The sequence below is a fragment of the Gadus macrocephalus genome, chromosome 8 (assembly GCF_031168955.1).
Source record: "Gadus macrocephalus chromosome 8, ASM3116895v1".
Classification (NCBI taxonomy): domain Eukaryota; kingdom Metazoa; phylum Chordata; class Actinopteri; order Gadiformes; family Gadidae; genus Gadus; species Gadus macrocephalus.
Genome location: NC_082389.1, coordinates 15,814,695 through 15,840,998, shown reverse-complemented (window position 1 = coordinate 15,840,998; position 26,304 = coordinate 15,814,695). Strand labels below are relative to the sequence as shown.

The 26,304-nt window shown below is 42.2% G+C and overlaps 5 protein-coding genes across 7 annotated transcripts in view; 2 read left to right on the top strand and 3 right to left on the bottom strand.

Moving 5' to 3' along the window:
• Nucleotides 1–125: 125 nt before the first annotated feature.
• On the bottom strand, nucleotides 126–5,135 carry prkab2 (protein kinase, AMP-activated, beta 2 non-catalytic subunit). 2 transcript variants are annotated; one of them, XM_060059430.1, is made up of 8 exons: nucleotides 4,987–5,135; nucleotides 3,975–4,145; nucleotides 3,441–3,601; nucleotides 3,108–3,201; nucleotides 2,667–2,781; nucleotides 2,413–2,546; nucleotides 2,196–2,264; nucleotides 126–1,962 (listed from the first exon to the last, which is right to left on the bottom strand). In XM_060059430.1, exons 2-8 carry the CDS (start codon nucleotides 4,131–4,133, stop codon nucleotides 1,885–1,887), a joined length of 810 nt encoding a protein of 269 aa, XP_059915413.1. In that variant the 5' UTR covers nucleotides 4,134–4,145; nucleotides 4,987–5,135; the 3' UTR covers nucleotides 126–1,884. The 2 variants fall into 2 exon arrangements, with proteins under 2 accessions (XP_059915413.1, XP_059915414.1); XM_060059431.1 differs by having other exon boundaries at nucleotides 3,975–4,142; nucleotides 4,987–5,130.
• A 126-nt stretch (nucleotides 5,136–5,261) lies between these two features.
• Nucleotides 5,262–11,483, bottom strand: LOC132463349 (mitochondrial adenyl nucleotide antiporter SLC25A24-like). Its single transcript, XM_060059427.1, has 10 exons — nucleotides 11,021–11,483; nucleotides 10,614–10,740; nucleotides 10,340–10,427; nucleotides 10,114–10,225; nucleotides 9,139–9,297; nucleotides 8,600–8,752; nucleotides 8,362–8,469; nucleotides 7,543–7,710; nucleotides 7,220–7,370; nucleotides 5,262–6,959 (listed from the first exon to the last, which is right to left on the bottom strand). Exons 1-10 carry the CDS (start codon nucleotides 11,198–11,200, stop codon nucleotides 6,778–6,780), a joined length of 1,428 nt encoding a protein of 475 aa, XP_059915410.1. The 5' UTR covers nucleotides 11,201–11,483; the 3' UTR covers nucleotides 5,262–6,777.
• Nucleotides 11,484–12,130: 647 nt separating this feature from the next.
• Nucleotides 12,131–19,476, top strand: LOC132463347 (EEIG family member 2-like). Of its 2 annotated transcripts, XM_060059425.1 has the most exons (11): nucleotides 12,133–12,440; nucleotides 13,396–13,516; nucleotides 13,717–13,746; nucleotides 14,130–14,246; nucleotides 14,632–14,678; nucleotides 15,836–15,933; nucleotides 16,187–16,270; nucleotides 16,691–16,910; nucleotides 17,304–17,440; nucleotides 17,763–17,826; nucleotides 18,023–19,476. In XM_060059425.1, exons 1-11 carry the CDS (start codon nucleotides 12,295–12,297, stop codon nucleotides 18,063–18,065), a joined length of 1,107 nt encoding a protein of 368 aa, XP_059915408.1. In that variant the 5' UTR covers nucleotides 12,133–12,294; the 3' UTR covers nucleotides 18,066–19,476. The 2 variants fall into 2 exon arrangements, with proteins under 2 accessions (XP_059915409.1, XP_059915408.1); XM_060059426.1 differs by lacking the exon at nucleotides 13,717–13,746 and having other exon boundaries at nucleotides 12,131–12,440.
• Nucleotides 19,477–20,039: 563 nt separating this feature from the next.
• On the top strand, nucleotides 20,040–23,951 carry prpf38b (pre-mRNA processing factor 38B). The gene is made up of 6 exons (XM_060059424.1): nucleotides 20,040–20,468; nucleotides 20,828–20,896; nucleotides 21,084–21,235; nucleotides 21,375–21,435; nucleotides 22,542–22,756; nucleotides 22,876–23,951. The coding sequence occupies exons 1-6, from the start codon at nucleotides 20,265–20,267 to the stop codon at nucleotides 23,576–23,578; spliced, it is 1,404 nt and encodes a 467-aa protein (XP_059915407.1). The 5' UTR covers nucleotides 20,040–20,264; the 3' UTR covers nucleotides 23,579–23,951.
• The window catches only part of LOC132463345 (uncharacterized), a 32,118-nt gene continuing 29,734 nt past the window's right edge, over nucleotides 23,921–26,304 (bottom strand). Inside the window, exons 17-18 of the mRNA XM_060059423.1 lie at nucleotides 25,996–26,043; nucleotides 23,921–25,011 (exon numbers count right to left, since the gene is read on the bottom strand). Of these exons, the coding sequence (XP_059915406.1) occupies nucleotides 24,752–25,011; nucleotides 25,996–26,043 (308 nt within the window). The 3' untranslated portion in view covers nucleotides 23,921–24,751. The remainder of the gene's footprint in view (nucleotides 25,012–25,995; nucleotides 26,044–26,304) is intronic.

The following is a 26,304-nucleotide window of genomic DNA, read 5'->3' as shown; positions in this document are numbered from 1 at the left end:
CTTTCTGCATTGTTATACATACCAAAGGATATTGAACATTTAGAATTATGCTAACAGTAACTAGTACATTTCAAGTAACTCAAAGATAATTTGGGTTCAGACAATATGATCTCTTTAACACAAAGTTAATAAGTTAGTTTGATTTATTTGAAAACAAGTAAAAACCAGTGCCCTAAAATTGAAAACAAGTTATTTGCATTTTCTATAAAGACAACGGTTTGAAAATTCTAGTTTTGGTTCAAGCTTCACAATATCCCCTCCCCACACTTTAAATTATTTCATTCTGAGCAACCAACTAATCAACACTTGAAGGCAATCTTAAAGTGATGTCCTAGTCATTTCGAAAACATATGTGTTGTGTGTTATTTTCACCAACTTCATAATTAGGACCCTACCAGAAATTCCTCCAAACCGATGATTATGGCACTACAATAGACAAAATTGAAACATTGTGCAGATAAAAAAAAGGGAGACATTTCAGATCAATCACAAACATGCATTGTCTTTTCCATCCTTAACAGTGGCAAATAATGAAAAATATATCCATCTCAACAGTGACAGCCGTAGCAAAACTTGGCATGATTGCCTTTAGTTTTACACAACTACTCAGAAAGAAAACATCAATGTTGGTTGTGAGAAAATAACATTGATATCAATCAACACATGCAAAATAGCTATAGCAACAGGAACCGTTTGCGTGCTCAAGCCACTTGATATAAATATACATGCCAACACTACAGTAGTCAAATACAGTACATCCTTATGGACAATCTTTTTAAACACAGATAAAGCACAAAAAGCACTGCAATCTTAACATCTCTATTTTTGAAAAACAAAAACAGAAGACTGGACTGCAGTCCTTCCAACCACTAGAGTACAAGACTTGTAATGCTGCTTGAATGGTTGAGTTGAACGGTTGAGTCAGTGATCCTGCGCAGGGGATGATTAAAGTGCTGGCAGCATTAGGAAACGATGAAGGCAACAGCTGAACTAAACCAGTGTGGTGCCTGGGACCTAGATTCCACTAACACCAGTCTGATTAAAAAACTAAAAAGGAAAAGGGAATACTCTGACTCCCCACGTCCAGTTCTATTGCACTTGATCAGGCAGCCTCCAGCCTCTGTCGTTAGTTTGCTGGCCTAACTATTAACCCTCCCTTTCTATGGTACTCTGCTAATGGGAATGAACAGACTTTAGCCATGGTTACACTTGCTGTTTCAATGTGAGCTTTAGGATCTGATTACACCATTCAAACCACATTCTGTTGCCTATGAACCCATTATCGCCGTGCTTCCTGTTGACAAACATCACTTCCTTCAAGTATCGGCTGCAGTGTGTCGGGTCTGAATATGAAGGACACTCCTCTATTATATAAACTTAATCTCAAAAACACAATCAATAAAGCTGGCTGTTTCTATGCATCTCATAGGGAGATGCATAGAACATTCTCTTAATCACACTCTTTCATCTAAACAGTCTTTGTCCACAAGAGCATGCACCCCCCCCCCCCCTCTCCAAGGTGACCAAAACACACAAATACACACGGTGGTTCGCCATGTCCCTTAATACCAGTTAACTGTAGACTGTGAATCAATCCTCATTGTACCTTCTATCCACCCATGGGTGAAGAGCGGGCTCTGCATTGCCAATTGCTCCACTGACCACACTCTATGGATCCATGTTTTGGCCAATGCTATTTTCTGGTCAGAGCCCTCAGAGCTGAACAATGTGCCACTTCTGACACCGTCTGCTCATTGACTGGCTTTAAGCTTACCCGTAAACTGTTGCTTCAGTGCAATACTTGGCTAAATGCGATGATTAAAAAATTCAGTGGATTCCACACATGCAGCTCTCTGCTATCTAAAAGCCAAAGCGGTTGAGGTTTTAGATGGGCTTGTACAGCAGTGAGGTCACATACTTCTTCTTGTATCTGTGAGTGGCACTTAGCACCATAACCCCATCCTGAAAGGCAAAGGGAAACAGAAAGGGAGTTTTGTTATTCTAATGTATTAATGGGTATGCAAGGAAGAAATGTGCATCATAAATGGCTTTTCAATGGTTGACCCAATGAATTCCCACAAATCCCACTCCCATTACTATGCAGCCTTGCGATTGTGCACAGACTTCTGAGAGTGGTCTGTACTAAACCGTGGTAATAACCATATGCTCAAACAGTTAATAGATGTCCGGCTCACCTTTATTGACAGGGCGTAAAGGTGATTCAGCATGACGTGGTTTGGTTCTGGTAGCAGTGCGGGGTCACACTGCGATGGTGAGAGGGCACAAGACCAAGAGAGAGAGGGAGAGAGGGTGAGCGAGAGAGGTAGAGAAACACAGACAGAAAGTTTACAATTACAGTGAAAGGGTCAAAAAGTCAAATAAAAGGCTGTGGAGCGAGGAAGGCCAGCTCACAGATATGTTGGTGTCCTTGTTGAGTATGACTTGGAGGAGGTGAGGGGGTAGGATGGGCGGGGCCTTGAAGCGCTCCTCGGGTTTGAAGACGTAGTGCTCCTGTCCGTAAGGTCCTGGCGGGGAGCTGGATAGATCTGGAATCGCCCAAAATGGTTAAAAAACAACACGACACCATCCCACCTCGGACAGTGATCGGCTTATCCTTCGTGTGATCGTAATGGGAAACGTGGTGGGGCCTGAACCCTATGACTGACCCGTAGTGTCGGAGCTGTCCAGGGAGTCCACCTGGAGGGCGTCGAACACCTCGAAGTCGGACTTCCTCACCTGGATCAGGTTGTTGATGGTGCCCAGCTGGCTGGTGACCACAGTCTGGAAGCAGTGGCGTGTGTGCATCAGATGTAGCCACGAGAGAAAAGAGATTCTGGAATAACTGCCATTTTGTTCATGTAGAACATGGCATTTTTGGTCTTTGGACACGCTTAGGCCACCTCAAAACACTAAGGAACCCAGATCTAGTAGATGCTTTTGACTTCATATAAAGCTGGCTGGCTGGCTGTATGGATGTTCAAATTTCAATTACTTAAATTATTTATTTGTTCATCTATGATATGATTTGAGTAGTAAGATTTGACTGACAGTTCAGGTTACTATACTACATGAAGAAGCTGAAGCTTTTAGCTGAGCCGTTCCTGTACCTCTGAAGGGTCATGAACCCACTGTCCATCCACAAAGAACTTGTACTGGTGCTCTCCTTCTGGCAAGTCCAAGATGGCTACAAAGTCATTGTGGCTGAGGACACAGAGTGACACATCATTATAAGACTACAAAACAAAACATTTTTGATACTTAAAATGACTGCCTGGTACGTTTACTTACAGTCACTGATTCAGGCATTTAAAATATTAGGTCAAGATGTGAATGTAACAGTGATTATCGATCCAGTGCACTTACATTCTCAGAGCCCACATAACGTATCTTTAAAGTCCCGTGTATTATGTAAACCATGTAAAAATCCTCGCTCCCTTCACCTTTTGTTGAGGGGGATTTTGGTTCCCCAGTTGTTGAAGGAGCCGGCGATGAAGACATCCTTGCCTCCCCCAGCCCAGCGGATGACAGTAGGCCTGGCCTGAGGCCCCGTCTTGACCAGGTCCTCTAGATCTGGGGCGGTGAACTCCTTCTCCCCAGACACCTGGTGGGGAAACAAACAGCGCCCCAGTCATGTCCCCTCTATCAGGAGCACTCGTCACCCATTCCCTCCCCTAAGAACTGTTCACATTGGTTGTGAGAGTGAGCAGTAGAAGAAGATATTTAACAATGACTCAACTCAAATAAATCTCAAGACACCAAATAGTTTTTGTCGAAAAAGTTATGAATGTCCAGTCACCCTAGCAGCTATTAATTTAGTCTTATCTATTCTCTATCTCCAGCATTCCACGGTGCACATTTGAATGGAGATGTGGCATGTGTATTGAACTGAAAAATAAAGTATTGATTCATCATAAAGGGCATGAAAAAATGATAGCTATATAATGTGAAGTGAAAAACTGGTTTTCATGAATTACCTTTGACTCTGATCCATGAGTATTGAAGATGTTGGGATCATCTGTGCTGTCCACCAGCTTGTTGCTGTGTTCCTGATCTTTGTGGCTGCTGCCACTGTCAGAACGATGAGCCTTGGCGCCATGGCGGTCAGCGGACACCCTGTCACTTGTGTTACCCATGCCAACCAACTTCTAATGAAAAAAAATACAATTACCACTATTAGAAACTATTAATAATAACAAAACAACACCGACACTGCTGGTATGATGATATATAATACAGAGTAGGCCTAAAGCTGCAGATTAGTTTGTCACGGAGAAGAGGGTAGTGTTGGGTATTATTTAATTATATAGCTTGTACTAAAGAGTTAAAGCTAACGTTATTGCTAGAAGTAAGATAATGAAACATGATTGGCTGGGCTGTATTGAATTAATGTTCAGATTGACTGCCTCGTTAATATTTGATTAGTCATATTAATTTGAAAAACAATTAAAACAATGAAATCACTCAATTGAACAATACAACGAATGCTAACCTTACATTAAATATCATTAATACATGACAAACTAAAAATCTCAGGTCAGATGAATTTGCGCGGAGATTGTTATTTCAGCTTTGTGTTAGAACTTAATTTATATATTTTCCAATGCCCAGTCGTGGTTCATATTCAACAAGTTCGACATCACTGGTCATACTAGTGTACAAGGCGGTTGTATCTGCAGGGTGTTAAAAGGAAAGCTTGGTGCGTAACATTACATATTGATGTTCTTCCAATAAGTTGAGCTGTGTTCAAAGGAGCCATGTTGTCGCCCTCGCCCCCCCCCCCCTCCGCCCCCCCCCCCCCCCCCCTCCGGCCCCCCAAACTCAACACTATATACAGCTACAATATTTTTAGCTAGCGATGGACGACTCTTAGCTTCGCTTTAACATCCAATCATTAACCTTCAAGGATTTAGTCCGTCGGTACACTTGGCCCGCAAAATACTACAAACGAACTCAAACTATTAATGCGATGACAAATAAGCACCTTACCAATTGTAATCAGTATTGAAGTTTGTTTTTATCTGAAGGCCCACCTCTACATTAAGTTCGGCAGGAATCCCCAGCTACGGTGTCTCGCTAGCACAAACCTCACGCGGGATAGCAACGCGGTAGACCCAAACATGCACGAACCATTGACAGGAACCCATTGGGCAATCAACTATACAAACAATGTAAACACGTAACAGCTCTGCCTTCACATCCTTTTTTGAGTCTACAATTTTTTTAAACAATAACCTGACCGCCTTCACTGATCAAATCAACAACATTGTATAATATATTTTATTTAGGGTTTAGGTTTTATTTGTATTTTAAGTGTTAAAATACAACTTTGGAGGCAATCTTTGACATGCATACACATATACACACATTTCTCATTATGTTCTAATGATTCCAATAGAAATGGCCCAAGGGTCATTGTAGACCCTACAGACGTCATACATCATCATACATACAGTGGTCTGTGATCCTTGATTATTCTATCAACATGTTCAACAACTATCAAAGCCATTTTACAATAGGCTGAAGAGGTCTACCTTCTCAATCCCAGAACGTACAGATATTGAAAGCATAATCCATTTTTTTTTTTTTTTTTTTTAAGTGGGATTGATCTAGTAGCTCACATCTTTTGGCCAATGCGACACACACTCACACATTACATAAATTGACATTTTCTTTGCAATTCAGTCCGATACATACATTCACAAGCACGACAACAACCTGGAAGCGAATGGGTTTTCTTGAAGTTTCATGGTAACAGCATAGACATTGTAAATAAATGACACTGTAAATTAAATGTACATCTAATGTCTGAAATTGTAAACATAGTACCCAAACAAAACACTCAATGCCACAAAATGGTGACGCATTGAGGGAATTTAAGGCACATTAAATAGTTAAAAAACATTCAGATGAGCAATTGCGGATTGTTTCGCTCTGCTACACTGAATATGTTGACATGCATTAGTAAAAATATGTACTTGAATATGCACACACAAACAGCCAAAAGTCAAAACAAAGGATACAGAAATGATAATGATATAACCCTATTAAGAATAATTAAAATCATGGTGGATGTCTTTGCTTTCTTTGCTAGTGGAAGATAAGATTATCTTAACTCTGTTCAGTGTTTCTGCATGATTAATTCATATCATAGCTCATATATAAATAAGTCAACAATAAAAGTTTAGTAGTCTCACGAGCATTGGAATATTCATTCCACAAAAATAAAATGAGTATTAATCTGTTGTATTTTTCAGAATTACAAATATCTTATTTCATATTTTTGGTCAACACCCTGTCATCCCCACAATTCTGAGAACAAATTGAAATTACTGTATATTTTAAAACACAAAATGTGGTGTTAAAAAGAGCGAACCAGGAGCTGGTGTGATGGTGTGGTTATTATTCAAATTAAGTTTAAACTACAAATGCCCCCTGGACAAGCGCCAATCCGATAAACTTCCTTGAAGAAAAACAATGCTTTACAACTATAGGATCCTATTGCACAATGTATTGGTATATTCTTTGTATTATATTGGTGTGTATTCTTTGAGACTGCTCACAGGGGAATGGCATTCATTTAAAATGTGAACAATTTAAATGCATGCATTTCAACTAAACAACCCCTGCTTGGGTTACCAAAAATTGAAAAAAAACATCATGATTCTTGTTCCTTTTACAGTAGCGATAAAATGTTCTTGGCTCTTAACGCATGGTTCACTCTCTGTCATTTTTGAATCCTTAAATATGAGACCTATAACTTCCAATCGATTTGAAATATCACTTTGCGATCCCTAAACCAGTCTTCATGTATTCATACACCACATAACTAATGCTGACTGCAGGGATGACCTTCATAAAGTTAGGTAGGATGCCTCTGTAGAGTCCAAAGAAGCCATCTTTGACCATGATTCTCTTCACAAGCTGGCTCATAGTCGGCTGGTCGGACGGATCCAGAGTGGCTGAAGAATCAAAAAGATAAATAGTTCATAAATTGTCTCAGATCTAATGTACTCAGTCTTTCACTGTACACTATCTAAAAGGGATAATAGCATTGTCTAATGATTAAATTGTTAAATAATAGTTCAGTAATAAACATACAAAAAGAAATCATCCATCCAGTCACCCATTAATATGGATGACTACTTCCCACAACAATATATACCCTTGTCTGTACTATTGTGCTTCCATTTAGCACTGTTGCCAAAATATGAGTACTGACCCTGAGCTTGCATGCGTGTGCGTAGGAGGGCTAGGGGGTAGCTGGCCAGCTGACCACATGTACTGGAGATGGTTCCACAGCCCAGCAAAACCAGTATACCGGGGTTGGCCGTGTCTTTGGCATAGTGGGACAACCAGGCATTCTTGAGACTCTGAGACACAAAAAAAAAGCCAATATAGAGAATTGCACTGTTATAGTAAAAGTGCTTCGTAAGCAATTTGCATTCACATGGCCCATGATTGAGGGGTTGATGCATTCCAAATATTACTTAATTAAAATGAGTGCACTTTATTTTGAAATGTCATCCGACAGGGTAAGCTTACCTCATACACAGCGAGGTCAATGCCAGCATATGGAATGATGCCCAATAAGTTAGGGAGGTAGCCCTTATAGAAAGCCTTGACTCCCTCTTTGTGGAGGATGGTCTTTGCACAGTCAAACATCCCTGAAAACTGCCCTGTTTTCCTCAGAGTCAGTCTGGTCTTCATCAACTTAGCAACAAGAAAAAAAACAGATTACCAATAAAAATTTAAATTAATCATTATTAGCATATTAACCTCATGAAATATTAATTTGTCAATTTTTTTTCTTCAAATACAGTTTATCTAATAGCAAAGGCAGTGAATGCATTTCTTTCTTTCTGTTGATGTGCCACAGTCACCTGTGTTTACAATATTCTGTGTTGTACACTCTACAACAGCTGCGTTCCCCACAGGTTCTCAAATAACAAGGAGCTTTTTCACAACACTCAGACCAGCTCTCTGTGCATTGTGTGTTTGCTTAAGTTGAATGCAGTCGTCACACCATGTAAACATATTGTAAGTAGGAACAAAATATGCCTACTGGCTCATCTTCCGTTTGTTTAGGGATTAGCATTTCGGCAGCACCAGCTGAAAACAGGATAAAGCAGTAGTTTCTTAAGGCAGACTCAATACAATGTTCATGGTCTGTAAAGAATGTGTTTCTAACTTTCTGGGGACTCAGCAAGATCAAAATGCAAACTGGTCAAGCCAGACGCACTGATTATGGAGATCATGCAATGGATTTGTAGAAAACAGGATGAAAACAGAGACGCAAGAGGAAGAGGGATCGAACAATCCAGGAGTAGGGTCAGGATGCATCAGATGCCTCAGAGGCCTTACCTCCATGGGGTAGAGAGCTGTCTGCGCCGTGGCCCCGGCCAGAGACCCAGCCATAAACCTCTGGTGTATCTCCACCTTGCTGCCCTCTGAAGACAACAACTTCTTATACTGCCGGAGACAATTCAATATATTTTAAGCAAACTTTTTTAAATGAATGATTGATTATGTAGGTTCACCACTTCCCGCACACCCATAAAGACACGCATCACGAAACCCCCAAACACACAGACTGTCTTACTTGCTCATAAGCCATGAATTTAATGGAGGTCTCTGGAGCGATCTTCAGCACATTCACTCCATTCCCCCTCCACAGCGAGGCGACTCCGCCCTCCTTGATCATCTGCCTGAAGCCCCCAGAGAGGCTGATGCGGTGTGTTCTCGAGGAGTGAACCTGCAGCCCACAGACACAGAGGCCGTCAAACAACGGACCCACTCAAGATGACCCAACAGAAACTTGTTTAAAAGGGACACTATTTTACCATTAGGTGTGGTGTTGATGAGTCATTACAAGCCATTTACAAATCGTACTGTTTGGGACATCACACGTTGGAGTCTCCAACACAACCCAGATGTTTTATGATAGATTAGCCTACTGGTGGGTACATTGATCCCTCCGGCTGGTACAGTAGGTGGATCTGTCTGGGTCACTAGGGTTGATTTTTTTTTAAATGGACTGCAATGGCTAAAATCACACCTGATGATAAAATGGGATGTTCTTTAATACACAGGGGAAACAAGGTTGATTTGCAGGGCAGCTGTGGGATTCCAATGCTCCACCTGCATGAAGACCTTCATCCGGTCCAGAGGGGCGGTGCCGGTGCGAGAGATGGCCCCGGCCACCGCCCCGGCCGCCAGCTGCTTCCACCAGATCCCAGAGGTCTTCTCCTCCTCTGTGAACTCGTCCGGGATGGCCAGACTGTCGCCTATGTCCAGCACCTGGTGAGGAGGGACGTCACACGTTACAGCTTGGGGGGAGTTGGGGAGATTGGGTCAGGTATCATAAAATGGCCCTTCTTCCAAAAAAGACATAAAACTCAACGCATGGCAAGTAAGGTTTATAAATATGACAAAAGATCATTCTAGCTATTTAGGATTATTTTATTGTTTTCTCTATTTTTTTTTATATGAACTCGATAGAATAGGGTTCTTCTTTTTTAGGTCGACACACATGGACAAAGCAACAAGAGTACAAATCAGAGTTAGAGCGTCAAAATCGAATGATGCGTTGGGTTGTTCATTGACAGACAGTTTTCTCCCACAAATGACACAACCCCTCCTTTCTAATCTGAGGGGCCAACGCTAATGAACAAGTAGGACGACTGTTAGGAAAACAATGCAGCCAGGTTCTGCTTATGAAATCCTAATCTCAAGCTATGAGGTGACTCAACCTTTGTACTCGGAGCTTTAGACTCGTTCAGATAAACTGCAGCCACATAGTAGGGACACTAGTCCTGCGGTTTACCCTTTGTGATTCTAAATCACCTTTTGTGAATCAAAAGGTGCAACGCAACTGGAAAGACCTATAATTACAGACTTGTGAATTGTAGAAGGTAGCTGGGGGAGGACACGAGAATATGAGAAATTCACTAAGGTGTTACCAACCCACAATAAACTAGGACAGTAATTCTGAAGCCGCCTTAAATTAGTCGGCTGTCAGGTAAAGACATGTTTTATCAGTTTTAGGCTGAAGGCTATTGGCCATGGTTTGAAAGACTTTTTCTGATGGACATAGGCGGGGCTTTTTGTCTTTACCGACGAGTGTTTCCAGTAGTGTATGATGTCGTCCAGGTTGTGGGCGGGGTTGAAGAGGAAGTGTTCCCGCCATTCATTCCAATCCACCATCATGGTCCCATCGATGTCCATGCTGGCCACACACACACACACACACACACACACACACACACACACACACACACACTAATGAATAGACTGGATGGCAACTGCTATCGTTGCATAACGGATAGACATTTATAGATACCTCTGTAATATCTTCTGGGCATCTTTTTTGGAAACAGACATGCCCAACTCAGAAAGGGACTGCTGGATTTCAGTGGCATCGATTCGTCCTAGGTTATACAAGGCACCGATATTCAACGTGCATCCTTTTATGTAGCAATATATATACATTGACATACAGGGAATTAGGCATTGTTCGTACCAAAAAAAGAACATTAACATAGAGAATTATAAATTGTTTGTAGTGTAACGACTAGAAGTCAACATGTGTGTTCAACATGCGTTTCATACCTTACCATCGTTATTTTTGTCCAGGCTTTTGAATGTCAGGCGCAGTTTCTTCTCGTGCTCTTTAAGGTATTTAGTGAACTCGCTGAAGTCCAGGCTCCCATCTTGGTTTTTGTCACCAGACGATACGATTTTCTATGAAAATGTAACTGTTCTGTTTCCACCAAATCGAAGTGCCTACTCCAAAATGTTTGACACACACACACACACACACACACACACACACACACACACACACACACACACACACACACACACACACACACACACACACACACACACACACACACACACACACACACACACACACACACACACACACACACACACACACACACACACACACACACACACACACACACACACACACACACACACACACACAGTTGTGGAACCTGTTTGCGCATAGTTTTACCTGTGCAGCCCCTTTGCGGAATATGCCCATAGCAGCTAGGCCCGTTCTTAATTCAGCCACATCCACCTTCCCATCTTTGTTGGCATCAAGCTTGTCGAACAGCTCTTGGTATGTCTTTTGACTATCAGCATCCCAACACCGTGCCTTTCTGAGTAAACACGTATGCAATGTCTGATACATTGTAGAAAGTGTCGCGGCAATGTTGCAGCAAGATGTCCTAAGCGAGAATTTGAAGAAGCAAAGTTATCAATTCATCCTTCAAAGCGGGCGCGCCTCTAGCAAATTTGGTCTGCAACCGTCGTTCGAAATACACTCGTTTGCAATTAGCCGAATTGCTGTAAACATTCCCATACAACACAGCTCCTCTTCCTAGCTTAAGACGGATTCAGGAGGGTCGTAGGGAACTGCAATATTGGAGGGCGGGGCGTAGGCTACGGAGCCTTTCCCCGCTGTACGGAAACAGCCGAAAACAAGGCAAGCGTCATCTCTCTCTTAATCACCATTTGTCTCTTTACCCCTTACAAAAATCTTTTTTTTTTTGTCTTTAACATATATTTTATCAATGCAACACCACATGTGATCAGGATAAATGTAATGTCCTATCCTGATTCCTGTATAGCCTATATATTAAACGTCATATTTATATTTAAATTAGGGCTATTTATTTTATTGTCAGTAGAGGGCGACGTTTCAACATATTGAAATTGTAATTATTTTAAGTTTATTTGTTTTTCTGATTTGCAGATGTGATCTAGTAATATGTTACCATTTATCACATTCAATGAAGGTCTCGAGTCGTTAGGCCTGCCTGATTATTTAAAGTAATCCTACAACAATTTTTATTATGATGGAATAATGTACATATATATCTCTCGCATCAGATTATATAACATATCACATTTTTGTACATTTGTTCCTGTATTATAGGCCTATATAATGTGTTTAATATATAACAATGATGAACACTGGTGAAATCCATGGACCAATTAAAGAAATCCCAACGATGCTAAGGTTTTTTTTGTTGTTAACACTGAACACGAAACCGTCTAGTTCAAACTTCCAATCACATGAAGACTTCTCACAACGTCACATATTTCCTTCGGCCATCGTGTGGGTGTTGCTCATTTTGAATGGAGGGTGCGTGCGAGTTGCGTGGTTACGTGCCTTGAGAGCCAAGAGCTGCTCGGAGTCACAGAGCTGTCGTGAGCGACAGTAAACTGTACAGCTGTCCGCGGTGAACGTGTCGCTCGTCTTTCCCTTGGAGCTGATCGATTATGTCGTTTATTCTGATGAAGAAAAAGAAGTTCAAATTCAAAGTCGTGTTTGAGCTAGACGATCTCTCCTCAGTTCCCTTCGTGAACGGAGTTTTATTCTGTAAAGTTAGGCTGATAGATGGTGGCTTTTCAGCGGAGTCCTCTCGGTAAGACACTATTTATAGTCACTAGTTGGCTTCACCGCTTGCTGTTCAAAAACAACGTAGTGCAATAAGTGAAAGTGTTTCTGTGTCAGTTTTATTTTTGGTTTTATCTAAGAGTCTGAGCGATTTAAATCGGAATATCCTACATTCTCAGGAGAAGGCCTATTTGTTATTTTGTCGCTATGTTGACTGTATGTTATGGATCTACTTTAGAGTCGTTTAACCAATAAGAAACATTGTAGGTCTAATCATCTTTGCCATGGTCATGGGCAAGGATATAAGTTATTATTGAAAACAAAAACAAAATGTATGCATTGAAGAGTTCTCAAAATCAATGATCAATGATCAATGATCAATCAATCAATGTGTGATGAAGGAAAGAAAGACACTTGTCTTTGTTTCCATCGTTGACCTCATCATGGGTTAAGCACATTGATCCCATGACAAAACATTGATTCCACCTCATGTATGTTCCTCCCTTAAAGCATGAACACCTAGAAATGTTAGAAACCCTCCTGTTGATCAGAACAAAAATTATATTCAACACAACGGCTTCATTAATCAGTCTGTTTCTACATTATTTAAAACAAATAGCCCTACTACCCCTTTAGCACATCTTAGAGGCATAGTGTTAGTCACTCTGGAAAAATAGGCACACAGCTGAAACACATGCCAAACACTAACTTTTGTCCCTCACACGACTTTGCTATGGCAACCGCCTGGATTTCCAACTCTCTAAACATTGTTTTCTGGTCCCTAATCTTGCTCAAACACAAACCCCTTTCCATTCTTGTACCGTACATTTTTTAATTGAATCCAAGTTAAATATGTCAAATGTGCTCAGATTCATAATATTGCATAGGCAGAGCTGTATCTACAGTGAATAACTAAAGACGTTGTGTTAACTCTTCCACGGTCCAAGTTAATCTTTCATATGTTTTATTATTTTTGCTCCCAGGGAGCCGGTCCAGGCTAACTGTGTGTACTGGAAGAAGAAGTTATCATTTGTGTGCAAGATGAGTGCCAACGCTGGGACAGGTGTACTAGATCCATGTGTGTGTCGAGTGTCTGTGCGCAAGGTAATCGCAACATCATCGACTATATATATCATAGAAAACAATAATTGCTGGGGAATCATTTTATGGCACAAAGTGCATAAATGTGTGGGTTGTAAGAATAAATAGACCTTCATTACATTTAAACGGTGACATTTGAAGTCAACTGACTCACAGACAGAGAAAGGGAACTCCACTCACATGTTTTCTTGTTCTTATTTTAGGAAATGAAGGGAGGGAAGACTTTCGTAAAGGTAATGTTACAATCTTAAGCATTTCAAAATCATTCTTCAAATAAAAACTATCGGCAAATAGATAAGCTGGTATTCGTATCACAAAAACACACCATGATAACAACATGATTTGAATCATAAAACCATGATACACTGTGGGCAAGGGTGGTTGAAGGTCTCCTTAGTTAGGTGCGGTAAGCCAGCCAGATTTTTTTTTACATTTCCTCTTTCCGGTGTTGGTTACCTATTGCTTTTAATGATAACTTTCACAATGTTGAATAATAACAAACCTGAAAAATACCCTGCCATTCATAATGCTTTAATAAATCGGTCTGACATGAAGCTTCCACCTAACATGTTAGGGTTTTATTAATGGGTCCCCGTCTCTTGTGAACCCTTTACAGCTGGGCTTTGCCGACTTGAACCTATCCGAGTTTGCTGGATCGGGCAGCACCACACGGCGCTCTCTACTGGAGGGCTACGACACCAAGAACTCCCGACAGGACAACTCCATTCTCAAGGTGCGCACATGTGAACCTCCACCCAGAATCGACTGGGAATTGCAAGGAGGGAAGGTATGACTTGTAATGACCTGATCCGGTACAAGGCATTCAGTAGCTTCCTCCCTCAACTAAACCACAGTTACCCGTCTCTTGATGTCAGGAAAAATGCGAAATCAGCATTACAAGTAAACATATAATTGCAAATGAAGGGAGAGAATCGTAGAGAACCGTGATGTAATGCTCATGTCAATGTTCTGGCATGTCTCTATCTGCCATGCCTACGGCCCTGAAATGTCATTGAGAATATGTGGAACAATGTCTCAAAAAACGTATTCTCAGATATCTTACCCTTGTAAGTGTTACTTCAAAGTAAAGCTGCTGAATCAGTCACCTTTTGTTACAGGTTGTTATCACCACACAACTAATGTCGGGAGACCCATGCTTTAAAACGTAAGAACACTTTGGATTTATTAAAATGTTTAATGTTCAACATCTAGTATGAATATATACGTTACTGCTGTGCTGTAACACTGTCTGTTTGTCTGTTTGTCTGTCTGTCTGTCTATACATGTGGAAATCTGGTTTACATTTTTATACCAAAATAAAATTGAGATTATGGTTTTTGAAGTGTGCTGTAGTGTTTGAGGAAGTGCTGCAGAGGAATTCACTCTCCACAACCTGAATATAGTGACTGAGTACAGGAAGCTGCATCTTCACATCCTGTGTAATATATAATCTGAAGCACACCTAAGTGCTGATAAGACTATTTTTTGTGTTACTAAGAGTATTACTTGTGTTACTTTGCATATTTCTTGTCAAGGTATGGCCTTGATTTGCTCATTGGTAATCAAGGCAAGCATGAACGGTAGACTGCCCATATTATATGATAAGATAAGATGAATGTGGAAGACGTACGCAATAGCAGGCTGTTCCCCGTAGTTATGGGGTGATTAGTCACCAACGGCATTGCAGCACGGTGTGGCTAGAGCTTAGTGTGTCAACCATTCCCTCTTCCCTCTTCCCCTGACACAGTATTTACCCTCAACCCATTCATGACCGACTCCTTGTGCTCATAACACACTCGGTTGTCTGGGTGATGGTTAATGTGTAAACTATTAAAGGAGAAGCACTATTCTTTCAGATTATTGCTTTGCTCATATTGCGTGGAGGCTCGACAGGAGAGTAAAGAGGAAAGGCTCTGGCTGGCTCATGCCATTCCTCCTTTGTTGTATGAATGTCTGTTGAAGTATTTTCCAACCCTCCCTTTAATTCTTCGTCAGACATTCTCACTGGTCTAAACATGGAATTTATCCTTTTTTTTTTAATGGTCAGCTGAGCCCTTTAAGACATTCCTCAATTTAGTTATTTAGGAATGTCCCCTCTTGTCCTTGTAGATAAAACCGATCCTAGATTGCCAAATTACGCACGGTCGGTTAAAGCCACTAGCAATTTGGCTGCTACTAAAAGTCTTTGCATGTATTTTGGTCCCTGTGTGTGTAAGAGTCCTCTCAATAATTAGTAAGATAATGAATGGTGTGTCTTCCCCTGCCTGACCAAACCTTCTCCCCTAAATAAGTCCACACCCCTCCCTTGTGTTTTCCCCCCAGGCCTGCATCTACTGCCACGGTCCTAGGTTTCCCACACACTGAGTGCCTGGAGGAAGCCCGAAAGGGAGGGGACGTTCACTTACCTCAGCATATGAGTGGTGCGTACAAGTCGTGATTCACAAACCTGTTCAGCTAGTGCTGAAAATCATGTGTCACGGCCACAAAAACCACAAGCAATAATAGAAAGACAAGAAAACATAAATAATTTGTCCTGAAGATTGACAGAATAATGTTCTTATACTGTGTCATTGTTTTTCCGGATATCAAAAGGAGCAAATCTGGGTATGTCGTTGAATATTCTTTAAAATAAGTGTTGTATAGAATGAATATGATCTGTTTCGTCCACTTTAGAAAGCACTTCAGTCCCAGATGAACTCGTGCGCCTCACTCACTCCAGGAATTCCAGCTATACTAGCCAGCATTCAAAGATCTCAGGTACACACACACACACACACACACACACACACACACACACACACACACACACACACACACACACACACACACACACACACACACACACACACACACACACACACACACACACACACACACACACACACACACACACAGTCTGTGTGTGTGTCTCTCTCTCTCTCTCTCTCTCTAGAACTTTCTCTTTCTAAAATAACCTCGCTCCCTTTCCTCTCGCTCTCTCACGCCATCCCACTCACACGCATGCAGTCTCTCAGCCAGACACACACATGGCCTCACAACTCCTGTTACTCACAATACACACCTCTCAGATCCCAGATGACGTGTCTCAAAATAACCACAGCTTCCGCACAATGTACCCAATAGAAACCTACCGTACCTTTCTCTCACTCCCCCCCCCCCCCCCACCCCACCCCCCAGGGTACAGCACCAACCACTCGCGCTCCTCCAGCCCAACAGAGCTGGGACACCGCCGCAACCCGTCCGGGGAGTCCGCCTCCACGGGCATCGGCAGTATCATGGAGTCCGGCGAGCAGCCGGGGACGGAGCGGGCCGACAGGGACAGCAGGTCCTCTCCGTCCACCCCGCTCAGCCCCGGCCGTGCTGCCGAGAAACCCTCCACCCCGGCCAGGCCGCCGAGGTAACGCAGTCTCATCTGCCTCACACGCAGCAGGTGCCCTCACTCACAAAGACACGCACACAGGAGTATAATGTAAAGACATGGGTTTTTTTTAGCGGAATAATATCGTTTCTGTATAGATGTACACGGACCAATTATAGATTAACTTGGTGACAGTGATTAATGAGATTGCGGAGATGATACGAATTGTATTGCCTCATCACTTGCCTTCAAAGTACATGCTCTTATCGAACCCCTGCTTAGAAAGCGATGTATTGAACCCTCTCCCTTTTTATTATAGATAAAACCGCAAGCTTGTTTCCACTATTGTATTTCACGTGACGCATCTACGCCCAGGCTTCAGCATGACTTTCCCTCCCCCTCCCCCCACCCACCCACGCACCCACCCACCAGGCACCCCTTCAAACAGAACTCGATGGAGAACCAGCTGAAGAGAGTGGATGCCACCCGGGTGGACGCCGATGACATCATCGAGAAGATCCTCCAGAGCCAGGACTTCAGTCAGGGCTTCCTGGACTCCAGCGCAGAGGGTACATGAATATCTGATCACTTGCACTACTGGGTGTGGCAGTCGGTCACATGCTACATTCTGAAATCACACCGAGGGGACACTGTGCTTGTGATGGAAGAGATATCAGTGCTGTTGATTAAGCACCTACATTCGGGAGTAGAGTTACAACAACATATGGATAATAAGACCATGCACTACACTGGTGGTGTTACTTATTAGTGCATTGTAGTTTGATAGTGATATTTGTTTCCTTACGTGGATTAGCATTTTATATTGTTATTAATGTCAAATTGTTTCTTTCTCTCTTTGTGTTTGTGTTGTGTGTGTTTGTGTTGCTACAGAGGAGGGGCTCAGGTTGTTTGTGGGTCCTGGGGGCAGCACAGCTTTGGGAAGCCAACACACACGGTATGTGTTATATGATGTAACATACTCCTCCATACCGATAATACAAGTTCAATCTATCTATGATTTTATAGTATTACAAATGTCATGCATGTGCGGGAAAGAAAACAAGTAGAGCAGACATTAATGCCATATGAATTCTGCATTTGCTCCTGTAATAATCTGTCTGTTTATACGTCACGCTGTGGTTCTCTTTCAGGGCGGGAGCTGGGGCTTTCGAGCAGGTGGTGATCAAGCGCTAGACTCTGGAAAGCATGTGTTTGTCAGACAAGGGGCCTAGCTGCAGATGCTCAAGAGGGACTTAGCCAACTTTAGATCCAACTCTAGCCTGACTTCAGAGTAAAAAAAAAAAAAATCTTTCATCAGGATCTGGACATGGGGAGCTCACTAGTGTTCATGAAGTGAAAACATGTCCGGGAGCCTGCGCAAACTGAGATTAAATGTTTTTTTGTTATTGCACTTTTTAACTACTGTCTATCCCTGTGCGGAAGAAAACAGTGACTAATATGATCAAGCTATACAGGGTTTGAAGACTATTTTGTAAATAGTTTGTTACTGTTAGAAAGCACAAAGACATGGGGTATATGTACTGTTGGGTACTATTTGATATGGTAAATGGTTTTGCTATACAAGAAACTTTGTTTCTTCATCTACTGTTTGTAACTGACATGGGGTTGAAAAGTTGCTGGTTTCATTTTTCATAAGAACCTTATACTGACAAAGATGTTAAAAGTTCCTCAACGTTGGTGAACATGCGCCTACGTTGATATTGGTCTCTTGTCTGACCAAGACAGAGGAAGTAGAACCGAGATTTAGCAAGCGCGTAAGTACTTCCTTAAGCAAAGCGGTGGAGAATCATCATTGAGTGCTCTCACTGCATAGTCTACTTGTTCACTAAATAAAATGCTGATTTGCAGTATCTCTTGAGAGGTGAGGACCCATTGAAGGGAAGGCTGGCCTTCCTACTGTGGCATTCAAGCCTCCATCTTTTCAGCTAGAATGGTTAGAGTATCTATTGTGCATGTTTAGCTGTCAGTTTAAATATTTGACCTCTTCTCCAAAATTCTGAAATTATAGCTAATTTATACAAAAATCATATGAGTAAGGATAGCCATTAAAAAAAATTATGACTACCCAATTTCAGAAAGAGACTTGCATATATTTATGCAATTAATTTGTCCTGTGTAAGAATCAAACAAAGAACATGCTCTACTTTTGCCTTGCCACAATAACAGGCAAGATGTACATGTGTTTGGTCATTATCCACGGATGGCAGCGCCGTCCACATTGTGGTGGACAAATCCACTTCTGTTCTAAATATTCTAATGGTATCAAGCGCACACTTTGTCTTTTTTTCAGTGCAGGAATGTACTCAGGTCAGTGTATAACGGTCCCTACCACTTTCTGAAAATAATTGTATGCTATGTTTACCTTGTATTTCAGTATAATCCATAGGATGTTAGTATTGGCCCTTAAATTCTATTTTTTAAATGACTTATTTATTTTCAAGGTAGTGGTTCTGGTACTCTTTTTTTTTCTTTCTTTTTTTTGTCTAAAATGCATTTGAATTTTTTTCAAAGGGTGTATATTATTGATGTTAATCTCAGTTGGCAAAGAATGACAATCCAGGTAATAAAAATGCTTTTTATATGTCGTCTTTGTTTATTTGCTTGTGACCTACAAGTTTAATTAAGAATAATAAAACAGCATTTCTCTCGTACTAAGAAACTATTTTTTTACACTACTTGTGTGATAGATGAGTAAAAGCTTTATAGGCCTATACAACAAAAACGTTACATAGGTCAACTGGTGGTGTTCAAAAATGAGCCTTCCATCCTTCATTAACCTAAGTATGTAAAGTATTTTAAAAAGATGCAATGCAGGAATCCAAGCGTGGTATAGTTTATAGATATAATTTAAAAGTGATAGCTTATACTGAATACAGTCAGACTATGTGAAAGGCATCATTTCCAGGTTGTACAAGTTAGTAAAATATTTGACATGCTACCCTACTAAGTGTTGTTAGATGAATTAAGAAAGAGTTTAATATACAATTCGTTTTTTACTTCAGAAACCCTTGGAGAATTAGGCCTACCGACCCCATTTACAATATTTGATATATTTTAATTGTTTTATATTTTATTTAAAAATAACGGCGGTAAACTTGTCTAAATCCGTTCAGTGGGCGGGGTCACGTTTTGTGTCGTACTGAGGTGACGCACACGTTACGTTCAGCAACAGACCACTGCAGCACTCTGGTCGACCCGCCGCTCTCATTGCAGCACTAATCGCCGCGCCGTTCCCGCCGTTATTTATCAAAAATACTTTTTTCAATCCATTTCTGGTGATCATTTAAGATCAAATATCGGAGATAGTTTTGATGGGATTGTAATCGGAAACCAACGCGGCGGGTAAAGACAGCGGCGTGGGATTCAGCCATCATGGCTAACGTCGGGAATCAGCAGCAGGCCATTAACAAGACTGCGCCTGGGAAACATGGGAACGTATTGCCCCTATGGGGTAACGAAAAGACCATGAACCTCAACCCCATGATTCTAACTAATGTTCTGTCTTCGCCGTATTTCAAAGTTCAACTGTATGAACTTAAAACGTACCATGAAGTCGTTGACGAAATCTACTTTAAGGTACTGAAACCTCACTGCTAATGCTAACATGCTAATCTCGCAGCTAATGCTAGACAAATGCTAGCTCAATACGATGTAAACTACTAACGTTATTGCACTTCATTGTATCGATTTGAGTTGCTAACAGCCGTATGTCTTTCGTCCTTGTTACATTGATAGTAAATCCTTACAATTTGCACTTTGTAATTATAACCTTGATTTAAAGCCAATTGTTTGATCGTACTACCGTACCTACTGTAACAAACGGCGAATTGTGTAATCGTTTGTTTGGATCAGCCGATGTTTACAATATCGGCCAAACCATGAACTAGCCTTACTTTATGACCATTACTGATTTGCTCGATATTGACCCTCTACAGGTGAATCACGTCGAACCATGGGAAAAGGGAAGCAGGAAGACCGCGGGTCAAACTGGAATGTGCGGAGGGGTAAGTGAGAAGTACGTGGTTTTTAACTTACCAACTTGAGTGCCTTTTCGTTACTGAATGGCGTGTCACCTAATATTGCATTGGCAGGCAACTGTTTCTTGTGTTATGTGCGGAGTAGAGACTATAAGGTTGATTTTCAGTAGTGTGGTTTCTCTTAACATCTAACAATTGCATATTTCCCTTTCAGGTGCGTGGAGTAGGAACCGGTGGTATTGTGTCCACTGCGTTCTGTCTGCTGTACAAATTATTTACGCTCAAAATGACTCGCAAACAGGTGATGGGTCTGATAACTCACACAGACTCTCCCTACATCAGAGCACTTGGATTCATGTACATACGGTATGATTGCCTCTTCATACATGCTTTTCTCAAATTATTAAAAAATAGCAGCCGGAAACACCACTATATCTCTATATTGAGTATATATTGTTGTACCTATGGCATCCTCATCAAACAAGTATGTTTTTTCGATTAACAGATACACTCAACCGCCTCCCGACCTGGTGGACTGGTATGATGGCTTCCTGGATGATGAGGAGGTATGTCCCCACGGGTAATGATTTAATGTTTCTATCTCTTAGCAGTTAGAACTTTCTCTTCATGAATGACACGACATTGGCACGGCAGATGTTTAAAACCCTGTTCTTTCCTTGTTGTGATGCTCATAGCTGACTCTCACCTTTGTCTTCATTTGGCTAAATTCTCCTCCAGTCTGTAAAGTTGCATAGCTAAATTTGATCATTGCTGTACTGCTGGTTTAATGGGGGTGAGTATGAATGAAACAGAGAACATCTTGTAGTCCAATGTGATCTGAAGGCATGTCCTCTCTTTTTGATGGCGTGTTATTAGGACTTGTTGCACATTTGAAAACCAAAAAAATAGGATAAATGCAGATGGATGCATATCTTTTCAGCGCATTCAGTTTATTCTAACAATTCACTTTTGATATATACGCTTATTTCAAATCCTAATTTGACTAATGGGCTGTGCAACCAGGCCTATTATGGTGTACCAATGAAATATACATAAACTGCTCAAATGACATCCTACCAAATCGGTTAATTCCCCTGTTCTTTTCTTTAGATGCCCATTGCGCAGCAGGTGAATTGGATAATGTTTCTCAGCACTGTTGGTTTGCGTGTGTGAGTGCAAAGCGGCTGTTCTCTACCATATGAAGTTGATTTCAGTTCGACTGTTGTGCACCGGCGTACATACTCCAGTCTGTATTGACACTGTGGGCTGGATCAGTGGTAAACAACATGAGAAAGCAGATGCTGGATGATGGTGTCGCATGTGTCCATTTTAGAGATGAATGGGGAAAAAGGCCTGACATTCAACGACTCATTTTTAGGTCGAATACTTTGGCCAACTTAATTATTGTTAATCCAGTCTTTGGGAGAATGCCACTCAGTTACGTTTAAAGGATATTTAGGGGACATTCCTTCTTCTCCAATTCAAATCAGACACATTTGACTGATATTTGAGAGATTAAGCTAGATGAACAGAGGTGAAGTTTCAGTATTTGGTCATCACAAAAATATCTTCCAACTAAAGCAAGCCACCATGACATCAAACAGATATGTTCCGCCGTGGCTTACATGTGCACTGACTGCATTCTGCATGGCTCTGCCCCCTCTCCGTCCAGGAGCTCGACGTCAAGGCCGGGGGAGGCTGCATGATGTCGGTGGGAGAGATGCTGCGCTCCTTCCTCACCAAGCTGGAGTGGTTCTCCACCCTCTTCCCCCGCATCCCGGTGCCTGTGCAGAAGATGATTGACCAGCAGATGAAGGCTCGGCCGCGGAAGATCGTGGCCAAGGAGCCCGAGGCGGAGGCGGAGGCGGCGCCCGCCGAACCGGCCAGGCCAGTGGAGCGCCGCCGTGATGCAGCCGGGCTTTCCCGGCTGTAGAGCTTCAACGAGCCTTTCCCTTTGATCGCTCTGAACGCCTTGCCCTAACCTGCGTCTTAACGTGTCTCCACAGGAGCCCCCGGAGGACCCCCACCCCACGGCGGTCCCCAAAGCCGTCTCGGTCGCCCAGCCGCCACGGCGAACGGGAGCGTCACGGACCCAGCTTTGACCGCGAGCTCGAGAGGGAACGAGACCGCCAGAGGAAAGAGAAGGAGGGCAGGGGAGATAGAGACAGGGAACGAGGAGGAGGAGGAGGGGGGGTTGGAGGTGGCAGTGGCGGGGAGCGACGCAGGTCCCGCAGCGACGACCGTAACCGCGAGCGGAGGAGGAGCCCCAGCGGTAGCCGGGAGAAGAGGGGCGAGCGGAGAGACAAGGAGAGGGACGGGGGTGCGGTGGAGAACGACAGGAGCAAGAGGAAGGACAGGGAGCACCACAAAGACCGGAGTGGAGACGGGGAGAGGTCGAGGGACAAGAAGAGCCGAGGCGAGCCAGATGATCGGCGGCACAAGGAGGAGAGGGACAGGCACCGGGAGGAAAGGAAGGCCAAGCGCGCCACCAGGAGCAGAAGCAGGGAGAAGCGGCACAAGAGCAGCCGGACGGAGGGCGGGGGGGAGGAGAAGAGCAGGAAGAGGGAGCACAGCCGGGAGAGGGAGCCACGCTCCCACAAGCAGAGCGGCAGCAAGGAGAAGAGCCATCGTCACAAAGAGTCCAGCAACGACCACGGTAAACACGGGGACCGTAGAAGGAGCCACAGCAACGACAAGATGTCCTCTTAAAGCAATACCGCAATTCAAGTCCTTTTTTTTGTTCTTGATTGTCCTAGTCTTTAAACTCTGCCCCACAGAAGAATTGTTGGCAGAGAGAGACATGAAAGGGCCTCATTGGGTCTATCTGTTGTATTGGTTTATCTTAATTTTCTGCCTTTTTTCACTTTTAGAACACTGTTAGTCTGATATTTGAAAAGTAATTTTAATTTTCTATGAAGTTTCTCCTGACATTCTATGGCATTGTACATAATGGGTCTGAGAAAGTTTTGTCCCGTAGAGCCCCCCAAAGAAGGGGATTCGTACCACATGCTTACCCCTGATTTATGCTGTTGGGGTAATTGCTCTGTTGCATTTTGTTTTCTAATAAAATACTTTTACTGAATATGTCTGCTTTGACTTTATAAAATGTACAATTGAATATAGAAACACACGCAGCGTTTTTGTTTTGCTTTTTTAATATACTTCTGAGAAAATGTCCATATCTTAAATATTGTTAAAAATGTGAAACACCGATACAATTCTATTACAAAATGTACATGGTTAACTTAGCAAAATAAAGTTAGAATATTTATTTTCCTCTTGCCCAAGAGTCCTTAATATATAATAGAAATGATTAAAAACTGACTGGTTGAGGAGCTCAGACCCGTGGAGGAAAAGGTTCATCACTTCCTGTTTGCTACATTAGTGATTCTGTAGTAGGCCTATAAAATCATCAAGTACTGGATGGAGTAGGTTTGAGTGGATAATGCAACATGTGAGACATCATTTAGGAATATACCATGGTTATATATTAATTTCTGTAGTCTATCCACACACATACCCATACAAGGGGGTGGGTTTGTAGTGGTTAAAATGACAGACCCCAAGTCGAAAGGTTTGGGTTGAACCCAAATGTCTGCAGTCTACCTGTAGGCATCTTTGGCCAAGATGCCTATCCGCTACTCGCTCCGTAGTCAATGTGCTTCTCTGGATAAAGTGTTTGTGAAATTATGTGATTGATTATATGGCAGGTTAAAAGTACACCTAGATTAAATTCTCTTGACTGGGATTCACAGATTTATAAACTACAGCTATACAATCACAGTGATTACTGTTCTGCTATACATTTAGCAGCAAAGCCAACAACATCTTCAGTGAGAGAAATTGCTCCCACAACAGAGGTCCTCTGCCCAGCCGGTGGTTCTATGCTGTTTGAACACACTGGGGCTTTGAGTAAGACCCCACAGTGCTGGAGCTCTCTGCCCGCACTGACAGGCAGTAGGTGGAGTCTGGGCTGAGGTCAGTCAGCATGGTTTTCTCCCCGTCCACACGTAGGGTCTGAGTGTTGTTCTGCTGGCTGATGACAAGGCTGTAGAAGTCCACTCCCCTAACTGGAGACCATTTGACCACCAGGACCGTCGACCCTTCCACGATGACCGACACTATGGGGACGGAGAGGGCTGCTGTTGGGGACATGGGCCAGATGTTTTAAAATGATTAGGATTGATTTATAGATATAGCTTAAAGCAATGTTTTAATAAACACCTTGAATGTTAAGATGAAGATATATTATTATTATAACTTTATTCAAGACACAGGAAGGTCCACAAAGACAGCACAGTACATAGATAAAAAATGTATAAATATATATGTAATATATATGTATGTACACACATTTGAAACACATACAAGCTTCGGGTCCAATGTTTCCAGAAGCAAGTTGAGTGAGAGATATCAGTTAGAGACACAATAATCGATAGTCAATCTGCCAATGAATCTATGCATACAATTTCTCAGAACAGCATTAAAAGTGGGCACATTGTTTTATCACGAACACTTCACTGGCACTACCCCTCCTGGGAGTTTTAAGCAAAATTCTCAGAGCACCATTATATGTCACTTGAAGTTTTTTCCTTTTCGCTTACACCACAGGTGGGCAGTATACAGTGGAGTGCAATACGTATTGAAGAGCGATATTTTAACATCAGTAGTACACATGCAGAATTTGCGAGCCAGCATGTTTGCCTGCCCATACAGTATACCACACTGACGCTGCACATCATCATCACAGAGTTCATCTCTTATCACATGTCCCAGATATTTAACCTTCTTTACAACCACTAGTGGTTCACCTGCGAGTGAGAAAGAAGGAAAAGACAAGCTTCCTACCTTGGTTCTAGGAATCAGCACCACACTTTTCGTTGAGTTAAATTTAATATCATACATTATGCCATATTGAGAGCATATTCTAAGAAGCTGCTGCAGAATTCCGCCCTGCCGCACTCCATTGGAGACATAAAAGGGTTTGGACATACTCATCCCTATGCCCATATAAATGGGCGTTGCATGAAAGTCAAGATCTGTGGTATCTTCTTCAGTAGGCTAATAATAAATAATACAGGTTGTGACTTCAACACAGAAATGATCACCAAAGAAAGAGAACTCACCCTTGTTGTTGTCCCTGAGGTCCCTCCTCCTACGTCCTCCTCCTATCACTGTAAAAGTTTAGCCGTTATGTTAGCATAATGTTGAGGTGTATAGCCGTACGCGCCCTGTATGTATACTTAAAAAGGAATTGTATGTGTCACCTGTCACCGAGGTGTTATGGCTAGATCAGCTCATCAAATTAGGGATTTAATTAGGCCCTTAGGCCTAATTAATGGCACATCCATTTATTGAATATACAATATCAGGATTATTACGTTTTAGAAATAAAATAAAAGTGCAACAATGACAGGTTGGTTCCCCTTCATTAA